Source organism: Lissotriton vulgaris, chromosome 4_1 (genome assembly GCF_964263255.1).
Source record: "Lissotriton vulgaris chromosome 4_1, aLisVul1.2, whole genome shotgun sequence".
NCBI classification, from domain to species: Eukaryota; Metazoa; Chordata; class Amphibia; order Caudata; family Salamandridae; genus Lissotriton; species Lissotriton vulgaris.
This window is the reverse complement of record NC_141691.1, coordinates 1,748,490,443-1,748,511,992: the sequence shown is the minus strand read 5'-3', so window position 1 is coordinate 1,748,511,992 and position 21,550 is coordinate 1,748,490,443. Positions and strand designations below refer to the sequence as shown.

The 21,550-nt window shown below is 45.1% G+C and overlaps 1 protein-coding gene across 1 annotated transcript in view; it reads right to left on the bottom strand.

Moving 5' to 3' along the window:
• The window catches only part of VPS13B (vacuolar protein sorting 13 homolog B), a 2,999,480-nt gene that overhangs the window by 73,826 nt on the left and 2,904,104 nt on the right, over positions 1 to 21,550 (bottom strand). The window contains exons 55-57 of the mRNA XM_086966051.1: positions 10,563 to 10,681; positions 5,039 to 5,868; positions 4,272 to 4,448 (exon numbers count right to left, since the gene is read on the bottom strand). Coding sequence (XP_086822177.1) covers positions 4,272 to 4,448; positions 5,039 to 5,868; positions 10,563 to 10,681 — 1,126 coding nt within the window. The remainder of the gene's footprint in view (positions 1 to 4,271; positions 4,449 to 5,038; positions 5,869 to 10,562; positions 10,682 to 21,550) is intronic.

Below are 21,550 nucleotides of genomic sequence, written 5' to 3'. Positions count from 1 at the left end.
GTTCCAATAGCATGGGTGTTCACCATCTTTGAATTAATTTGTTCATCTGGTAAGTGAATTGAGCCCTCTTGTTTTGGCTGCAGGTTCTATGGACTGTGAAAAACAATATTTCAGGCATTTTTAGAAGATCCCTAAAAAGAACCAAAACAAACTGGGCTTTTGCAATATACCACTGAGTTAGGTAACAATGAACATCCATTATCTGTCAATACAACCAAGAGACCTCCCTGGAATCTCCCCAACTAGTCACTTCTGTTGTGTAGAAAGTTGTGTGAAAAACAGAATGACGCATGGTTCCCTGACAAACTTTTTGCGTTCCTAAATGACTTTCCTTGCCAGACAAATGCGCAATTGCACTCATAATTCATCACTGTATGTGTACAGTTACACAACATATACCTCTCATAACCTCTGATTGAAATGAGATAAAGGAATTAAAATGTGCCAGTTTTGTCCCCAAATCAAGAAAACGTCCAATACTCACTGCACTGGTTACTACTAGCACAGAGAATATAATAAAAGATCAAAATACATTTTAGTACAGCTGGGCTCAAGAACAAAAGACTGGTAGACATATTGCATACGTCACAGCCGCATAATTTAAGAGCATATATGAGTAGCACTGGATGTGTTCAGTCAGCTTAATGGGTACTGCAAGTCTTCAGGAGAGAGGCGGCTCAACCCAGTCAAAATGGAAGGCTACGTCCAGCCACACAGGGTGGGCCGCCAAAGCCTCAGGGGCAGGAACCCAAGGGATGACTACCACCGGCCCCCAGATGGCGGGAGGGCACCCCCCCCCCCCCCCAAAGGGTCGCAACACACCCAGATGAGCAGGCACACCTCCAGAATCCCAACAGAGGCACTCACCGCCCAATCTCGCCAGCCCAAAATGCTGACCTGGTCTACCCCCTCTGAGGTACTTCTGGGCTCACAGCAATCCGGGCAGCAGCCAAGGACAGAGAGCGTGGTCTACCCACCAAAAGTATTCAGGCGAAAGAGGGTTTCTACACCTCTGTACTCAGTTCGTGCCAAATCATGTGCCCTCTTGGTTGATGCCCTAAACACTACAGCCGAGGTTCTACCACTATTACACAAGATGAAGAAACATTTTGAGGTGCACCACTAACTATGGCAGGAAGGGAGCGCTATTCAAGATGGTCTCACTTCCTCCATTTCTTTTTGTTCTCCAACATTACCCATATATTCTGCAGGCCACATTTTTTGCAAAATTACAAACCCAAATCGTCTCCTTTCTGTGGGCAAGTAAGACCCCGAGTGCAATTTGCCAAATGTCGCATATCACCATATGCCATGGGGCTGGGTACATGTCCAGCTGTAATATTGGGTGTCCCAATGGTGCCTAGTAATGACTGGATAAACGATGACAGAAACAACCCCACTAACCAACTGAATCTTGAGCTCATTGGCCCACACAGAATACTAAACTTTTTATATGGTGGAGCCTCCCCCTGCATATTACCTCATGTCACATGCTTCCTCATCCTGTGCTGGCACGTTGCACTGAAATATATTCAATGGCAAGTCAGCAGCAGCAAAGTCGTTAAGGCAGGGTCCCTGGTTGTTCAAAACGGTGAAGCCCTAATAGACTGGCTAATGGGGAGAGCTATTAGCCCAAATTGTGATAGATTCCCTTCCTCATCTAGCATCTTCTTCCCCACCAACAGGGAATGTCCTGTGATCTGTAATTACTGGAGGGCTGTTAATGGGCTCCGGAGTGATGTGGTGGGCAGACAGTAGGCACTAGATCCAAACATACTCCTACTGGGCACCATGGACAACTTTGTGGTTCCCAGAGGCACTAGTGGTCATGGGCTATCTGCTGGCAAAAAGAGACAAAGCTCATCACTGGCGGGATGCCCATGCTAGACACTGGATGGATAGTGGAATGGCCGCTGCACTTTAAGAACTGGTCTACAAGCCCCTTGGAGTACATATGAAATATTTCAAAATATGGTCTCCCTTGAGTCGGGCCACAGTGACTTTGGAGAAAATGGGTGCTGCCAGCTGATGCTGCACTTTATTGGGGGTGGGGGATAATGAAGATGTTGTTCTATGCTCTATAATTGTTTCCATAATGTATATTCAGTGTCTTTCCTGACGAGACTCCTGCGAGACAGTGGTACTGTTTGTGAACACAATTTCTGCTTATATGGAAAACCGCATTAAATATAGTATGTATATATTTTTCAAACTAAAAAAAACAAACTAATTGTACTCGAATGCCTTACACAAAAAAATGAAGGGGACATCCAACAGAAATACTCACAGAAAAGGTCCAATGGCCAAACAGACATAGGATAAAGATGAAAGATAAAACAGACTCAGGAAGGGAATAGCAAAATGTTAGGGTACTCACACATAAAGAGGTCAAGAGAAGTGAATGGACACACACCACACAGAGGGCAGCGGGGTTGCACACAGACTGAAGGATGGCAGCAGGATGCAGTCATTGGAGGACAATCAGTAGGACTGAAAGATTTCAAAGGGAACTTACCGAGCAGACAAATACAAGAGAGGGCTGAGAGGATTAACGAGCGCAGACAGGTGTTGCATGAAGAGGGGGTGGTTTGGCTATCTCTCTGCGTCTCTTCCGGCTGGAACGGAAGCAGGAAGCACACTGGCTACCCTAACCAAATCACAACGATGCAATGCAGCGTTGTGATTGATCTGAGCCCCGTGGTTCAGCGCTCAGACAGGCAGTGGGAGCCTGTGCATGTTCTCCACTCAGGCTGTGCATTACAGCCAGTGGAGAACATACAAAGTGCGCATGACTGTATGGCCGGCTCAAGCCGGCCGGCCAAATCGTCATGAGCACTGACAGAGTGCACTCACCACTCCTCCCGCTGTTTTGTGAGCAGAGCAGCCCAGCCCAGCAAAACTGCTTCAGCAGGGAAAAATTAAATGATACCAATATCGTAGTATTAACATTTTATTGTTCCTTTTTTTGCACAGCTGAAAAGCAGAGGAGAACGCTCCTATGCCTAGGCGGAGGAGCCACCACTGGGTAACAGCACAAACAGGAACGAAGGGGTAGTCCAACAGATATGCACACGAGAGAACGAAAGACACAGATGAGGAAGTAGGCAGGACAGACACAAAATATGAGAAATCAAAGAATAGAGTAATGGGACAAAAATAGCCAAACTGTGCTTCCACCTTTGTTTCTTGGCTTGGCTGGAAGATGGGAGGAGGTGGTGCAAAAAAAGACTGATGCCTCAGAAAAGAGATGGTTTCAAACATAAGACCCTTTCTCTTCAAACTTCTGAAAATAATGTCCAACTGAATTCCATGCAAAATGTCATACGCCCAGGCTCATAAACCCAATGGGTAAAGAGAATAGCATAAAAACAGGAAAAAAGGTTGAGGTGGAACTTTTAAGAAGCCCTCAAAGCCCTCGATTTCCAGAGTATCCATATTCCTTTGACTTATTAGCATCTCTCTAAATCAGAGTCTGCTTCACATCTCCCTGAAATTGATTTAAGTATTACAAGCTGCCAGTAGCAAGATTACAATGAACCAAGGTGAACTGAAGGTCGACAAATATATTGGGAATGACAAGTAGTCTCTGGGGCAAAGAGATTTTGTAACTGACACCTTGTCTCAAAGTGCAAAGCGGTTTTTCCTATCCGAAGACATATTAAGCTAGACAAAGCATCTGACTTGTCCTCACAACACAAGGTGCTTTCTAAACACCAAAGTTCAGATATATTAGTCGCACTGTGAAAAAAGCCTGTCTGTGTTTTTGTCCAGCAGTTGCACAGCACTAGATGTCGCTGCGTCTATGCACTGTAAACGCTGATCTGCCACCCACCCCCCACTTTTATGTAACTGTATCCACATGCTTGGAAAAGTTATGACAACTGCAACGACATTTTTTAATAATAAATATCATGAGGCAATGTGGTGTAGAGTTTCTGATGGTTAGCAGAAGCACTGAACATCTTTAATATTTCTGCATTTATTACGCTAGCTTGACTTGCGAGCCAACCTTTTGTTTCTCTAGAGGGGGATTTAACATCCAGCACTTCTTGAAGTGTTCCCACACACCAGAGGTAAGAAGTGCTCTGCTCAATACACGGAGCAAGCAACCAGACACCATTGCTCTGCAACCTGGGAAGCCAAAAGCAGGCCCAGAGCCAAATCCCATCTTCCAAATCAATTTCTGATCCAAGCAGCCAACTCAAGGGGTTCATCGTAAACAAAGTGTAGTAACAAGTGTAACGCAAAACCATTTACAAGGAAATACCAACCTTTAGAGATGTGCTTGACAAAAGATGTAGTTCCTCGAGAGACACCACTCACGAAGGCCCCAGGTCCTCGAGTCAGCCCTTCATACGGAAGCCGGAAGAAGTCTGCAATCCCATTTCCAATGCTCCTGACCAGACTGGCTGGACTTCCCAAAATGTCCAACGATCCGACGACCCAGCCTAAAGAGGGACAAAGGAGTGTGATGGTTTATATTTTGGGCAAACTCTGGAGCAAGCCTAGCACTTGTTGTTAAAGAAAGTGATACACTCTTCTTCAATGGATTTCTCAAAATGAAAACTGAGCGATCATGAACTTCTCTGGAAGAGAATATGGGAAATAACTAATTATGCGAGAATTTACAAATGGCATCCTTCTGTACTGAGCAAGTCAAAGCAATCTCCTTAGAAATCCACAAATACCTTCTAGTACATCTTCGGAAAGCATTTCCCACTAGCCATAAAGCAAGCAAATTTATATTTCAACTTTTTTGTACAAGCGAAATATATAACCTGTACTAACCAGATATTTCAATATTAACACCTGAGGAGGTTGGCATATTACCCAAAAGGTCTGCTTGTTGCAATACTTATGAATAAGACAACGAAAAGGTGAAGAAATATTTTTCTTTTTTGCTTTTCCAGTGAAAAGCTTTACTTGAGGTCAGGCCCTCGCGTTTAGTGCAGAGGAGCTGCAGTTTCACATGATGTTGTTAAATGTCTCTACAACTAGATATGTCTGTGTTGAAAAAATAGAAGAGTTTCATACCCACCTGCTCTGAAAAGGGCTCCAGCTGCATAATGCATGGCAAGGACATGGATGAGCTGCCTGGCGGTGGTGAAGACGGGCCCTCGTTCAAACACAGAGAAGGACAGTGGGGTGTGGTCGGAGGCAATATACAGCTTGAGAGAGGCGTGGATGCTGACCAGCAGGTTCACAGGGTGCACAGTCAACTTTCTCAGCTTCACCGGGCTGACCAAGGCTAGTGCATGCTGCTTTACCTGCTCTGGAAGGATCTTGGTGGCAGCGAGAACCGAAGCGCGCACAGAGGGGTTGCTTCCTTTGTTGTCTGGGAGGTAGGTGTCAAACAAAGTTTTAATGTAGTAAACAAATGTGTCCTCCACGTACAATCTAGCTGGTTTCAGTTCAAATGTGAGTTCATTAACATCAAATATTGAGTTCTGGTCTTTTGAAAGGGTAATGCACAGCTTCAAAAAACAGTTTTCCTTGTACTCCTGCAGTTCCTTCATGGATATTACAAAGTGGCTCACTTCCAACCACATTGCGTTCTCGTTTTTTTCCTCCTGGCACACCAGGACGGCAAAGTGAAAGTTGGATTTGTAGTACAGTTGATTGTCCAGCTGCAAGTCCCCACAGTACACCTCCAGGCCATAGAAGTGTGGAAGACCATCAGCGTTCTCTGTCTGGAACTCCCTCGATGGATGCTTTAGGTAACTGGTCTCCGGCGCCAGGTGGAGGAAGACATTGTCCAACGTCAGCCTCAGAAGTTCAGAGGCTATTTTGTAGTTTGTGACATCGTCATATATTGCCAGGCTTAGCTGTGTGACGAACACTTTGAACACAACGCTCTGTTCCTCTGACCTGTGGGAAAGGAAGAAACAAACACATCCACCTAAAACTTGTTGAACTAGTTTGAAACAGTAAGCCCTTTCCCCAACACGTAAGGTGACAAAGAGTGCACAACATTGTCATGACAAATAAAGATTGAAATGTATTCTTTCTTTCGTTTAACTAGTCCTCACTTGCATATGCAGTCTGGGCGATCAGTGATTGCGAAAAAAGATGCACTAAAGGGCATATTTATCGTTATGTTGCGTCACCCTTGCGCCATGCAAGGGGCGGCACAAAGGCGACGCAACACTAAAGTAATATTTATCAAGCCATGCAATGCCCCCCCTTGCATAGCTTTATAAATCTGGAGTAACGAAGCGCAAATCGTCGCGCTGTGTTACTCTGCCCCAGGGAGGCGTTCTATGGGTTGGGCGCTGGTCTTCCGAGGCATCCACCCATGGATTTTGGTACATTCTCAGATTTACCAACAGTGGTAAACGTGGGAATGTGTCAAAATGCTACGCTTCCCCAGGGGACGCACAAGAAGAAGAAATATCTTTATTTCTCCTTGTTGTTTCCTCTTTCTAAGTGTGCTGCATTATGCTCGTATTTAGAAGCAGGAAAATGGCTCAGAGGATTGTGTATGTGCAGGAAGGTGCCTCTTCCTGCGCAAGGGTGCCTGCTGGCGCAGGGCAGCCAGAAGGAAGTCACTGCAAGGAATGGACAGGAATGTGGCATATAATGTTAAATACGGCGCACCCCTGCCCTTTCACGGTGCGCAGCAAGGTGGCTTGCTGCTCTGCTTGAAAGCTTCATAAATATGTTTTACTCTGCCTAGGCAGTACCACATTTCCACATAATTATGAACAAAATGAAAGTTTTGCTTTTATAGAACTTTAGTTACTAATTTTAGAAGCTGAAACCAACACCTCAAGCTCTGGAAACCAACAGCTCTCATCACAAAAATTATGACAGTGTCTGCACACCTGGGCGTCATAGGCCACAAATACCTAACAAACAAGCAGTAGCAAAGCCAACAGGACTCACCTACGTGAGAGCAATTGGCTTTGGCAATGTGTTTTAGCCATTATGTACACCAGTGTGGCTGCTGCTCAGCATGGCTAAAGGTTAGTGGCGTGGGGTGGGGAAGATTGGAATGGGGTAGATGGGGTACAGTAGAGTGGGGTAGAATGGCGAGGGGTGGAGTGGGTGGTTTGGAGTGAGGTACATTGAAGTGGGGGAGTTGGGTAGATTAACGTGAAAGATTGGAGTGGGGTAGATTGAATTGGGGTAAGTAGGAGTGGGGTCGATTGGGGTGGAGTGGGATATATTGAGTTAGATTGGTGTGGAGTGGGTAGATTGAGGAAGAGTCAGGTGGATTGATGCAGATTGGAGCGGATTGGGGTAAAGTGAAATGGAGTGGTGTCTGGAAGATTGGAGTGGGGAAGATTGGGTGGGTTATAGTAGGGTAGAATGGATTCGGTGAGGTAAATTGGGGTCGTTTGGAGTGGGGTGGAGTAGACTATGACCTTCGAATGAGGTAGATTGGAGTGGTGTGGGGCAGATTGGGATGGGGTGGGGCAGAGTGGAGTAGATTGCAATGGGGTAGATTGAATTGGGGGAGAATGGGGTGAAGTGGAGTAGGTAGGGGTGGAGTAGGGTAGACTGGGTTGGGGTGGGGTAGATTGGAATGGGTTAGAATGGTGTGGGATACAGTGGGGAAGATTGGGAGACAGTGGAATTCAGTGCGGTGAAGGTAGATTGGAGTGGAGTGGGGTAGATAGGAGAGGAAAGGAGTAGAATGGAGTGGTGAATATTGCAGTGATGTGTGGAAGATTAGGGTGGAGTGGGGTAGAGTGGAGTGAGGTAGAGTGGAGAGGGATAGATTGACGGGATTTTAGTAGGGTAAATTGGAGTAGAGTGGGGTATATTGGAGTAGAGTGGGGTATATTGGAGTGATATAGATAGGTGTGGGCTAGACTGAGGCAGGCTTGAGTGGAGTGTAGAAGATTAAAGTGGAGTAGATTGAAATGGAGCTGGACGGAGTGATGTGGGGTAAATTGGAATGGGGTGGAGTAGATGGAGTGGGGTAGATTGGGTTAGGGTGGGGTAGACTGTATTGTAGTCGATTGGAATTGAGTACATTAGGGTAGATTTGATTGGAGTAGGGTAGTTTGGGGTGGAGTGGGGTAGGGTAGATTGGAGTGGGACTGAGTGGGGTGGAGCGGGCTAAATTGGATTGGAGTGGGGTGGATTTGGTGGCATGTGGTAGATTGTAGTGGAGGGGAGTAGATTGGGTAGAGTGGAATGGAGTGTAGTAGACTGGGGTAGACTGGGTGGATTGGAGTGGGGTAGATTGGAGTGGGGTGGAGTGAGATAGATTGGGAAGGGTGTAGTGGGTAGATTAGTGTTGAGTGGAGTAGATTGGGTGAATTAGTGTAGGGTAAATTGGAATGAAGTGGAGGAGATTGGAGTGGGGTAGACTGAAGAGGGATGAGTGGGGTAGATTGGAGTGACATGTGGCAGATAGGGGTGGAGTGTGGTAGACTGAAGTGGAGTAGATGTGGTAGATTAGGGTGGGGTAGATTGGGGAGGGTTGAATTGAAGTAGGGCAGATTGTGGTGGAGTGGGGCTGTGTAGACTGCTGTGGAGTGGACTGGTAAGGAGAGGGTTAGATTGGAACGGAGTGGGTATATTTTGTTGGAGTGGGGTATGTTTGGGTGAGTGGGGTAGAGTGGAGTAGATTAGAGTGGAATGGGGTAGATTGGAGTATGGTAAACTGGAGTGGGGTAGATTGTGGTAGACTGGAGTGGGGTAGATTGTGGAATACTGGAGTAAGGTAGATTGTGATAGATTGTAGTGGGGTAGATTTTGGTAGAGTGGGGTAAAATAGAATGGAGTCGAGTAAATTTAGCTGGGGTAGATTGGAGTGGAGTCGAGTGGGGTAGATTGGAGAGGAGTCAGGTTAATTGGAGTGGATTGGATTAGTGGACATTGGAGTGGGGTGGATTGGGGTAGATTGGAGCTGAGTAGTGTAGATTTGAGTGGAGTGCAGTAGATTGGAGGGGGTGGGGTGGATTAGGTTAGACTGAGTGGAGTAGAAAGTAGTGGGGTAGATTGTATTGGGGTGGGGTAGACTGGATCGTAGTCGACTGGATTGGGGTAGAGTGGAGAAGACTGGGCTAGAGTGGAGTAGGTTGAAGTGGAGTAGATTGAAGTAGGATAGATTGGAGTTGGGTGAGGTAGACTGGAGTGGGGTGAATTGGAGTGGAGTGGCTAGACTGAGTGGAGTAGATTGCGGTAGATGGTAGCAAAGTGGAGTTGGGTAAACTGGAGTGGAGTGGGATAGATTGGAGGGAAGTGGAGTAGAGTGGGGTAAGTGGTATGGACTGTAGGGGCATAGAGTAGGGTGTTGTGTTGTGGAGTGGCGTAGATTGGACTGGCATGGCTTAGAGTGGAGTGGCATGTGGTGGAGTGGAGTGTTATAGAATGGAGTTTAATGGCATAGAGTGGAAGAGCGTGGAGTGGCGTAGTGTGGAGTATGCATAGTGTGGTAGCGCACTGCCATTACAGACAACAAGTTTTCAATTGAAATTACCACTACATTTTCACCAAAATACGGTTTTACAGCACACAATCGATAATGTGTGCAAATGTCATCACCTAGACTACTGTTGTATTTTTTATCATATTCAAATATTTGTTTCCAACCAATTTCAGACTTTAAAAAATGTATTTCTTTTGTACTAATTCTGAAACATCAGCACAGTCCCTTTTTGTGTGCCAGGAATTAAAAAAAACATCCTACACCCTCTCCTCTTACATGGATACTCAACTGAATTGTCACATAAATTCTCACACTCTAAAGTCAGAGAAAGAAAAGTAAATATCAATCTCTCTATGACCTGTATTTGAAGGCACAGCAAATATGACAGGATAAGAACAAGATTTAAAGGCCTGTGTTTACAGAAAACAAGTTTGTGGAAGACTACAGAAACCACGGTTTGGACAACGGGAGGGACAAATTCAAGCTGGACTGTCTAAAGCAAACAAAGCCAGCAAATAGAAATCCAGAAAATGTGAGTTACAAATCACAAAGGCAATGGTAAGCAACGGGCAGGAATGCATTCCTAGGTCAACTTTCTTAATGTCCTCAAGATGTCTTTAGCTAAGCAGACAAATGTGCTGTCTAGTAGGCTGCGACCTAAAAATGAGCTCCTAAGTACTGGCGTTGAGCGATTCTCCTTTGTGATGAATATTTAATTGAGAGTGCTGAAGTCTGTCAGTTCCCTTCTCGTCTGGACATGGAGTGCTCCAGGCCCTTAGTTCTGCGTTTAACAACTGATCTTCACTGGCGAACCTGGGTCCTATCACAAAAGTGTGTATTGGAGAAATCCCACAGCAGAGGCAGCAAGAACAGACTAAAAAAACTCACCATTTTATTAGACTTTTGATACAGCCCAAACTGATGCTCTGAGACGTTCTTTTTTACGTTCTGTTTATTGTAGGAGGTTTTCTGTGTTTACTAGAGTTCGACATGACCTCAGAGTGGGACTGCCATGTCCTAGTGGATTTACAAATGTGAGTATGTGGGATAAACACTTGACACAGAGTGTGATGCAGTAACAGGAACAGCAAACCATTACGGCTGATCTCTTGGGTCACTGTGCACCTCAGGGCCCTGCCTCTCCACAGTGGTCTCATCACCTATGCGGGGCACGTACCGGTTTAACCCAGTGAGAACAGGTCCCGCTCTTCCTTCAGGCGCCAGGGTTATGACCAAGGTCCCGCAGTGATGATCAACGTTCACGTACACGTAGCCGTAGCCAATCAGGAACACGACCTGCAAAAATAAACCAAGAAGACCTTGTAAACCGCACAAAGCAGAAAGAAAGCGTTGGGCTTAGATCCGTTATGTAACTAGTAAAAACGGCAGAAAATTCTTCCGAGCGTGGGATGTGGGTACAAAAAGTCTGGGAAGCAGGACTACAGAGTTTGGGAAATAGGTCGAGGGTGTTTGGGAAATAGGTCGAGGGTGTGGGGGAAGCAGGGATAGGGGATACAGAGTTTGGGAACTAGGTCGAGGGTGTGGGGGACAAGTGTAACAGGAGCCGAGGTAAGATGCAGGGGAAGGGCCGAGACGCAGACACGGTGACATGACATTACAGAGGACAGTGGGACGATGAGACCGATAGAGACAGACCCTGGTAAATCCTCATAAGACAGTGAGGCACACATAGACAGACATACCATGAGATGAGGGGACCGGGGAGACAGGGCAGCGGTTTGAAGGGAACCCCTGAGAGAAAACCATTAGTAAACATTTAGAGGGGATGAAGGGGCAGGGGGCCCTAGAAGACAATGAAAGAGACAATGTAGACCGGTCAACTCTCCTAGGTTAAAATGAGCATCAACAGACAGATGATCGAAATGTCAAACGCTCCTCTTTAATTTAAGGGCATATCATGAACGTTTCCCTGCTTTCCTCTAAACACTGAATTTTAACCAAAGCCTTTTAACATGTATTTGTAGAGCGTAAGTTTGTCCCTATAGGCATTTTGGTGTTTATTGTTATCCAAATCAATGATACTCATTTTATCAACCATGGAAGGATGGAAGGATGAAAGGCTGAGTGGACCCGCTGTGATTTGAACCTGTGACCAGGCGGTCAAACAAAGGCTTCTGAAGTGCATGCATTAGTCCAGTGAGCCACTAGACACAGCTTAAGCGCAGGATCTGTCCTAACTTTGAAGAATGATCGCCTCCATTTCCGCCCTGACATGCGTAGAGCGGGGTTACAGCCAAAATGTAGCTCCTGGGCTTTGTTAGTAGAGAGCACCTAGTCTACCTCCATGCTTCTCATGCTACGCAAATAGAATATCTGTTAGTTGCAGAAAAGTATATTTCCTTTAAAACATGATATCATGTTAAAAAATAGAACAAAATAAGAAGTTCACATAATATGCTTAAAAGTAAAATTACCTTTGAGTAAAGCCATATTACAATATGCTCACAACAACGCCAACCCCTATACATTTGCCCATGGGTGGAGCCTTAAGTGTGCTCCTCCACTCCAAGCTCTCCTGCCAGCATACAAACAGAACCAACACCCTATACTATAGTGCCCTGAAACCACCAAAACAATGTAAGCATGTTCTCGTCTACACCACCCACAAAGCAAGCCAGATGCATATCTGTATCTTCCTCCCTCCTCAACCTGGAGTCGGATAATCCTGCATTTACCTCTTGCCTTGGCGCTCAGGCCTACCTGTTACCTGTATCACTTCTCCATTGAACGGAAAGTCGGCGCTGCCACGGTCCTAGTGGAAACCAGAGCAAGAGGTAGAGGTAGGTGATGGGCTCTATCTGGCTGCCGAGGATGTGGCACATCCAAATACTAGGTGGGATGCCAGGGGCACTCCGTGCCACCAGAGCTCGGACCTGAGAGGGAGCAGACCCCCAGAAGAACTCTTCGAGCCTGTGGCCATATTGGCTATTACCTCTGTCTTTTATGCCGAAGGATGAAGAGGGCCACTTCTGCAAGGAGCTCTCCTCCATTACTGTTTGTAAGGACAGAGCAGATGCGACTCTCTGGACCCCAGGACTTTGGATGTCCCAGACACATTTCTGCAAGCGATGGGCTACTCAGTGCCTCTGGAACATAGACTCTTACTTGACTTCAGAGCAAGGAGCTCCAGGAAAGCTGAGTTGGCATGCAGAGTGCAGACTAGTCCTGGCATTGTTAGGAATTAAAAAAAAAGCCATCTATATTCTTGGGGCGTCTGCATGTAAATAATGTCAGTTTTAGACAAAGTTTGCCTTAAATTAGCTTATTCACTACACCATTTCGGTTTGTCTCTCCACCCATATTCACAATGCATGTGGAATACCTAACCCACACCTCTTTCGAAATCCCTCAGAATCTCCTATAACACTTCTCTTCTGGCCCCTTCCTCGTGTCCCTGTGAGCCCCTTCATCAGCCCCTTCATCTTCCCCATCATGCTGGCCTTCCTAAGATGTTCACAGCATGTGTTTTATTTGCTGCCTCCTTGATGAATACTACTGCAATTTCCCCGTGCTATGTACAGACCTCTACTGCTTTTCCACGCTGTTCTCAGATAAATAAAAAAATTAGCAAAATAAACACAAAGGGATGACTTTTTAAAAGTTGGGAAAGGGATCTGTGTAATTGAACTTCTCATAATGAGTGTAGTCTTCTTCTTCTGGTTGGATTACAAAATAAAGAGCTCACCAGAGAAATTGTAAGGCAAATGAATGCTAGCAATCAGGAATGTACCTGTGTAACATTTTGCAGAGATTCAAGGAACCAAATCCTAAAACAATTGAAGAACGATTAGAACTGCTTTGAAAGTCACATGCCTGCGAGGAAGCTCCAATTCTCACCGATTTCAGTGATTATCCAGCACGCAAAACAATAAAGGAGATTGATTCACCTGAAGGTGAAAGATTTCTAACATGTAGTTCACCATACTGCAAGATGGCAGCAGCGTTTTACTGACAACCCGGCTCAAAGAGTTTGACTTGAGTTGTCACTAAAAATGACAACATTATTGTTAGTTTATGAAATAACATATCCTCAACAAATCGAAGGAGTTACATGTGCTGAGTAGGCAAGCTCATGGGCTTCAGGGCTCCAGCTAAGGAAAGATATACTTGGTTTTCTCTAGGTCAGGAAACCCTCTTATTTTTTTCCTGCACATGTTCAGTCATATTTAAATTGTATGCAGGGGAGTATCTGTTATTTGGTATAATCCAGCCGAGGAGCTGCCGTCTACTGCCTCTCGACTGTAGCTCTAATTGGTACCTCGTAACAGAGTTACCAAGAAGGTGGCAAAAGAAAACGAAAAATGCTTGGTTACTGGTACTCAAAAGAAGCACTCGGGTGCCACTCTGACCTCACTCTACCGGTACCCAGTAAATGGTAGAGTCAGTCAGACCTGTTTGTAGGTGAAGGGTATTGTTTAATTAAACAAACTGTTCCTTTCTGATAATCAAAAAAGAGAACAGTATGCTAGATAAACTAGCCATGCAGCCAGCACTAGGGCAAAATGATTGCCATTAAGCATCTAAGGTTGACAACATACAGGAGAAGTGGTGGCAACATGTAAGCTTGCCCTGGCGCAGCGAACATTAGTCTTTTCTGAGTGGCGAATGTAGAAAGCATAGAAGCCTGCCATGTGCACTAGAAATTGAAAATATTTACTTTGTCGAGGGCTTGTAAGGCATTGCGACAGGTGTAGATACATGTCAAGCTGCATGTTATGAATCAGTTATTACACTGCTTTATTTCAATGTACACTAGGCAAGCAAGTCACCTTTCTAATAGAACTCGGACTTCTCCGCATAGAGGCAGTACTTCCCAGCGACAATCCCAGCAAATGTGATGGGCACTAAAAGGAAAGACATGAGCACTTCTCACCAAGAGCATTTAATAACAAATAGCAAGGGCGTGCCATTGTTAAGCAATCTGAAAAAAGCAATGAGGATCAAGTAACAAGGATGATACCTTAATAAGACTTCAAGGAGCACTAAGTAGTGTGAGTTGTGGCTCTTAAACTAAGATCTGTTTTTAGAAAATACGTGTATTCCATTGGCTTCAAGTTGCACGTTGGAACACCTTATTGATGTCTAATGGTGTCTTTAGATTTCCACCGGTATTTTCTCTGCAAGGTGAAATGTCCCTTGTTTCTTCCTCGGGGGATGAGATGTCTAATGCCCAAGATCGCACATGTTGTAACAAGAGCCACTAGAAGCAATTCTTTATTGACCAACGTGAATGTTCACCAGTGAAAGCTGGGAGAGATGCTGGCGTGCTGCGGATGTGAAGCCATGGCTGGCATTAGCCCAGCACCTTTCTGCACAGAGGCGCCCCCGTGCCCGTGCTACAGCCGGTGTCAATGGTGAGTGGGGCCTGCTCTTGGCGCTCCCCAGGGCTGGGGCTGTTTTCTTTCACGGAGCCCTTTGACCTCGTGTATGTAATCGTTTTTTTTCTTCACACCGCAGTACCTAGTTTTCTTGAAATAATGACTTCTGGGTTTTCCATCGCTGCAGCAGCTCGGAATCCATTTACACTGCAGCTGTGGCGAGAGCAATCAAAAGCGTGAGAAATGGCAGGCCTGCTTCTCGTCTCCTCGGCCCTGGGAGCCGCGCTCACGGCGCTGCTCCATCCTTCTCTGTCATCGCTCGCTTGCGTTCCTTCTGCTGTAAATGCATTGCCGCGGGGACTTCAGATAATGGTTATCGTTCTCTCGTGGGAGTATGTTTCACTTTTAGACTTCTAAAACAGAGCAAACGATGAAACTACAGAGTTGCAAATTCGGTTCTTTTAGTTTAAGTCGTTTCCCCTTCTGTTACTGCCCACGACGACCTACCGTGAAGAGACCAGTGCTCAACAACGTTCGAGAAAAGAGTTGCCCGCAGGTGTCATTCGCGAGGATTGGTCCAGCAGGAGCCTTGATGTAAAACGCCTTTTAAAATCTGAGGCAGCGATTGGCTACCCATGCGCACATGGCCCGGTGTGGTCTGATACGCACATGTTTTTCCTCACTCGCTCCATCTAAAATGCTGTCAAACAAAGTAAAAACTGGGAAAAGCTTCTTAATACTATGCAGTTTCTCACTTGAGTGATGGAGAGGGTTAGAGCACTTGTTATCAGTTTTCTACTACACTACAAAATGAAAATAACTTTAAATTAAATGAATGTACACATATTTCCAAACAAATCAATTATGAAAGTACAAATAAAGCACATTTTATTTTGAAATTCCTAAGTGTGATGCTATTTATTGCTTATGATTATTGCCTGTTAAGCTGGTTACTGGACTGAGTTGTCCAGGCATAGTTTGTGTACAGTTGTGGGTCTGAGCTGGAATGGATGCAGGAAGAGAGAAGTGGTGACATCTGCTGGGATGGGCATTGTTAATATTGTCCGGGATCGGTGTGTCACTGTGAGAAGTAAACAGGTGCACAAACTTGGGATCTGCAAAATAGACTAGATTCAAGTCCTCCGACTGACAGCAGTATGACAGATCTGTTCAGTTATTGGATGCCTGTTCATTTGGTTTTGGCGGATTTAGTGACAAATGTATGACGCTTCAACGAAAGGCGGATTACCGACGCCTTTTTTGAACAAAGCCATTACAGCAAAACTGGCTTTGAATGCCCGTTTCTCCATCGAAGACAAAAAACACGCTGTCCCGTACAGTACCATAAAAATACTGCCACTACAAACGCCATGCTAAAGTGTTAATGTTCAACAATGACCTTTTTAACATCAAATTGTTTTATATTCTAGTAATTGTTAAAAATTAATGTGAATGCAAGTAATCATTTCCACTTACTTTTTCAGTTTAGGGAAGTGGCTAAGTGGGCCAAATATCCTTGCACCTTTGTTGTAATATTTTGATTAGTGTTTTCTGCCCAACGTGCATTTACAGTAAATTAACCAACATGTAGTCCTTCCTTTCTGTTTGTTAATTTCCTAAAGTTCATGGGCAGCAGTTTGACTCAACTCTAGAGACACTAGCAGTCCGCTTTCAGGACAGCTCCTGACTTCATAACAGGTAGGTGTCCCTGCAACGCTTCCCCCTGTGGCTATATGGGCTTGAGCAGTTCACCCGTTCTCCGTCTGTTCTCCTCACAGTGGTCAGGGAGGGCATTGGTTTCTGGCACCAACCCCTCCACACCCTTAGCCCTAAAACCACCCCAGGCCTGAACGGATGTATATAGTACAACGCGATCTTTTTGATCGCGATACTTTACATCGCAGATTTTACAACGCAAGTCGTTACAACGACTTGCGTTGGAGGGCGCAGATTAAGGATTATTATAATTTTCTATTTTATCACCAGTCCACGTAACAGTAGGGAAGGTGCTGGAATAGAAAATTACAATATTCCTTAACCAACAGCGCCATCCAGCGCAAGTCGTAGTAACGACTTGCGTTGTAATGGCAGCGTGGTAAAGGTCGTGCAGTGTAAACACCCCATTGTAAACGACGTTTCCCGGCCTGAACCCTTAATCTGACAATAGGGCGCAACCCCTACCCTGCCCCTGTACTGACATGCATGCTGTACACGATTCAGCATAAAGATGGGCGTGGTAATGACCCCATTGTGCTGCTGTTTTCGTTGTAAAGGCTTTTCATTCAAAAGCCTTTGTTAAAAAGGACGTTACCCCTTAGTGGCTTCACAATACTGGTGATGGACAACCATTGTAGCAGATATGTCTTATGTGAACGTAAGAAGTGTAAGTTCAGTTGGCAGCCGACTGCCTAGCATTATGGTATTAGTATTAGGATAGGCCAGAAATTTTATATATGATATTACATAACTATATAAAAACCCAGCGACCCATAGGTCAGCCCTTCTTAACTTACTTGCCTAACGAAAGTAGTTTGTTGTTTGCGTTGTTTCAAATCTGTGCATTGTGAACTGAAGATAGAGCTTGAGGGTGCGACTCTCTTTCTAGGTTCTGTTGCCAGGATATGTATGGGGAGGTGTAGTTGTCTTGGAAATAGCGGTGATCTGAAGTATATATGCTACTGGATGCTTTGAATGCTGGAGGATAGTGAATTCAGAGCTTGGTAGCTTGAGCTGAAAAAGCAACACCTCTTGCACATTTCTTATGGTAAGGTGGTATGAGAAGTGGGGCAAATCTAGAGCACAGTGTCCTGCTTTGTTTGTATTGCTTGAATTCAACTTGTAGCTATATCAGTTCTTTTCCTTTAGAGGCTCTGTAAACTATGCAAAGGGCCTTACATTGCCCTTCTAGTTATAGGTAGCCAGTGAACTGATTGCAACACTGGAGTCATGTGTTCTCTTGGGTGAAGTTGGAGAAGTCTTACAGCAGCAGTATGGATGAGTTGTGCATGGTTACCCCAAGGTTTTTGATACCTCTTAATATTGTTGGAGGGGCCTTATTTTCTTAGGCCATTTGGTGGTAGGCTGATATTATTACCATTGTCTGCAAGGCATAATCTCGGTCTTTGTGATACTCAGCTTTAGATGATTTTTCTTCAACCATGTGTTTATGGCCCGAAGGCAGTCATCAGGTTTTAAATTGCAGAGGTCTTCCAGGACATTTGGGTGTCACCTGCATAGTTGTAACAGGTGAGATTGAACAATGCAATCAGGTATGATAAGGGTGTTGGGTAGATGTTGAATAATAGATGGTATATAATGCACCCCTGCGTGTTAACAGTGCTGTGTGTGAGAAGTTATTGTGAAACAAAGTACAAACACTAGTTCAGTCACAGCTGAGAGGCCAAGAATTCAATGGACATTAGCTGAACCCCATTCTGACCTTTCAAATATGGTATGTCAAACAACAATTTGCTGTGTGAAAAGACTGCACAACTGCAGGACACTAAGTCGCATTGTACCTAGGGCAGCAACTTTCATGAGCATTCCTATTCCTGATACATAAGTAGTTAGCACCACCTAACCCTACCAGCCATTTAGAAGCAATATCCAATCAGGAAATCTTCAGATCCCAAAATGGCGTAATGCTTTGATTAGCCTTTTTGTTAGAGCAGAGTCGTCACAATTCAGGCACAACTTACATTTAGCTGACACTGCTCCTGCCTACAGCCTTTCTTTGGGCACTGGCATGTTGTAAAGGAGGTCAAATAGTTTGTTAGGTTAATGCGTCTGCTGCAGAGAACTGCAAATACTTAAACTAGCAGTGTTATGAATCTGAAATGACCCAATATAGCCTGCCATCTCACAAAGCGCTACTATAATGTACTATCTATCTTTCAAAAATGGTTTGATATCTAGGTAATCCTGTTAAGGTCAACAAACTGAGGATTCATCTCCTTCAACCAAATATTGTGGAAACTATAATCGGGCATCTGAGACTGAAAGCATTTGTAGTATAATTGGCCTCTTTGGAGATCTCTGCACATCATTGACTAACATTTTCTGATTATTATGTATTATAACCTGACATCTGTGTAGTATGAATCCGCTTTAATAATAAAAAAAAATGTTGACTCCTTTAAAATGTTGGTTGATCTTTACCTGATTTATGATCAACTCAAATAAACTGCTGTTTTGAGGTCCTGTGAAATGATGTACAAAATGCAAAATACTTGGTGAACATTTGAGATACAATTTTTATTGGAAGAAGTATCGGAATGCTGGGTAGTAGGAATTTTAAGGATCCTCACAGATTCCAGAACTTTACTTCTCAGAAATACGATTTCTGAGAAGAACTTACATTAAAGCAATTTAATGAATTTCCAAACTGAGTGTTCCAAAAAATGGATGCAGTTGAAACATACATAAATGGTCCGGTGGATATTCCACCCTGGTCATCTACCCAAACGTACTTATTAACTGAAGTGTGGATGAGACCTAACAGCAGAAAAAGAGGATATTAAATGGGACAAATCTACAACAGAAACTCTACACTTGCGGTACTATGAAGAAGGTCTCAGGACAAAAACTGGCTAAATCATGAGCACAGAGGAGAAATGGGTATATTTTCCCTGTTGCTCAATATCCAGAAATAAATTATCACATTCTGGTGTCACTTAAAGAAAGTGATCCAAATCCTCCACTATGAGGCGCTGAAAGACCAAGCAGATAAACCCTCCAAAGAATCCCTGGAATGGGAATTCACAGCCATGGAGTCATGCTAAATGATGGTCACTTCAATAAAGAAGGTTAGACCGGCAACTGCAAGAAAGCCAAGATGACTGACAAGTAACCCTTAAAAGTGCCCAAAGCAGAGCCCTGCTGGGCTAGAGAAAAAACAAACATTAAAACTTGGGATATGGGTACAGAAAGAGGAGGGGGGGGTTGGAGGTCGAAAGCTGTCTATTGTCACCACTCAATATTCATGTATGAAGGCAGAGGGTGAACAGATTCTGGTGCAAGACAATGCCTTGCTGCTGCGACAAAAGATCCTGATCGCGGCCTAATCGGAGGGCCGATGTTCATACTCAGAAGTCCGGGATGCCAAACTCTTTGGACCCAATCTAGAGCCACAAGAATTGCCTGGGTCTGATTGTTCCTGATCTTCTTGAAAACAATGGGCAGGAAGGGTATTGGTGGAAAGGTATACAGGAGACCGGAGCTCCACTCGAGAGGAATAGCGTCTCTGAGCTAGAGCTGCATTGGAAACTCAAGCAAGCAGAACTGCAGACACTGATTGTTTTCGTTAGTAGCAAAAGATCTAATCAAGTTTCTCTCCATTCTTTGAAGAGACCTTTAACTGTCTCCGGATGAAGACACCATTTGTGATCCGCTAGGCATTGACGACTGAGTTTGTCCGCACTTGCGTTCAGAGAGCCTGCCAGGTGTTGAACCTCCATGGAAGTGCCCTGGCATTCCAGCCATGTCCAGAGATGCAGGGCCTCTAAACACAAGGTCTACTATGTTTGTTGAAGAACCACATGGTGGTGATACTGTCTGTGAACACCTGAACTAGTGATCCCTTATTCGAAGGAAGAAACACTTTTAATATCAGTTGGATCACTCACAGCTCCATTAGGTTGATGTGGAGCTGGGACTCCACCGGAGACCAGAGTGCTCTGATCTCCACTTCTCCCAGAAGGCTGCCCCAGCGCGACAAATCTATCACAGGGGTCCTTTGTGGGTGGGGAAAGGAGACGGGTCTATCGCTGACCTAATAGCGGTTCTTCAGCCACCACTGCAGGTCTTTAGCAGTTCCCTCCGAGATCTGGATTATGTTGACGAAATACCCCTGTTGCTGTGCACACTGGGACTTCTGGTCCCATTGCAAAGCCCACATATGCCAAAGGGCATGTGTTACCAGCAAGAGGCGATTAGGGCCAACAGCCTCAGAGTCAGTCTCACCGAAATCCAGGGTAGAGGCTGAAACATCGAAATTATAGCCTGAGCATCTTGGACTCGCCATTCTGGAGGATAGATCCGAAACTGCACTGTGTCCAGAACAGCTCCAATGAGCAGGAGCGTCTGAGAGGGAGTCAGGTGTGACTTTGGCACATTGATAGTACATCCGCCTTACACTGGAGGTGGGAGATGACTGCCTGGGCGAGCCCGCCTTCAAAAGCCAATTGTTGAGGTAGGAGAAAACTGGTACCCCTGCCCTCTGCAGATATGCTACAACCACCACCATCGCCTTGTTGAACATCTGAGGGGTGATGGTAAGGCCAAAGGGAAGTGCGTGTGGCCCACCATGAACCACAGGTAATGCCTATGGGTAGGCAGAACGGAAATGTGCAAATAAGTGCCCTGCAAGCCCAGCACTACCATCCAGTCTTCTGGGTCAAGGGCAGGAAGGACCTGAGTTAATGTGAGCATCCTGAACTTTTCCTTCTTCAGGAAGAAGTGAGAAGGCACAGGTCTATAACAGGATAGAGGCCTCAATCCTCTTTCGGCACAAGAAAGTAGAGGAAATAGCAACCACGACCTACTTATGATACCATCACCCTTTCGATAGCTCTTTTTGCCAAATGAGCCAGCACTTCCTGATGGACCACGGAGAAAAGGTACTCCATCGGCCAGTCATGAGAAGGTGGCATGGGTGGGTGGGGGGTGTTCCAGAAAGGGAATTAAGTAGACCCTCTGTACAGTTTGAAGAGCCCTCTTGTCTGATGTTATGTTATGGACTACCAGTGGGGCAGGTGATGGCAAATACTGCCCCCCACTTGGTGCGTGTGCTGATATGAGGGCAAACTAAAGGGGCTTAGAAGCAACA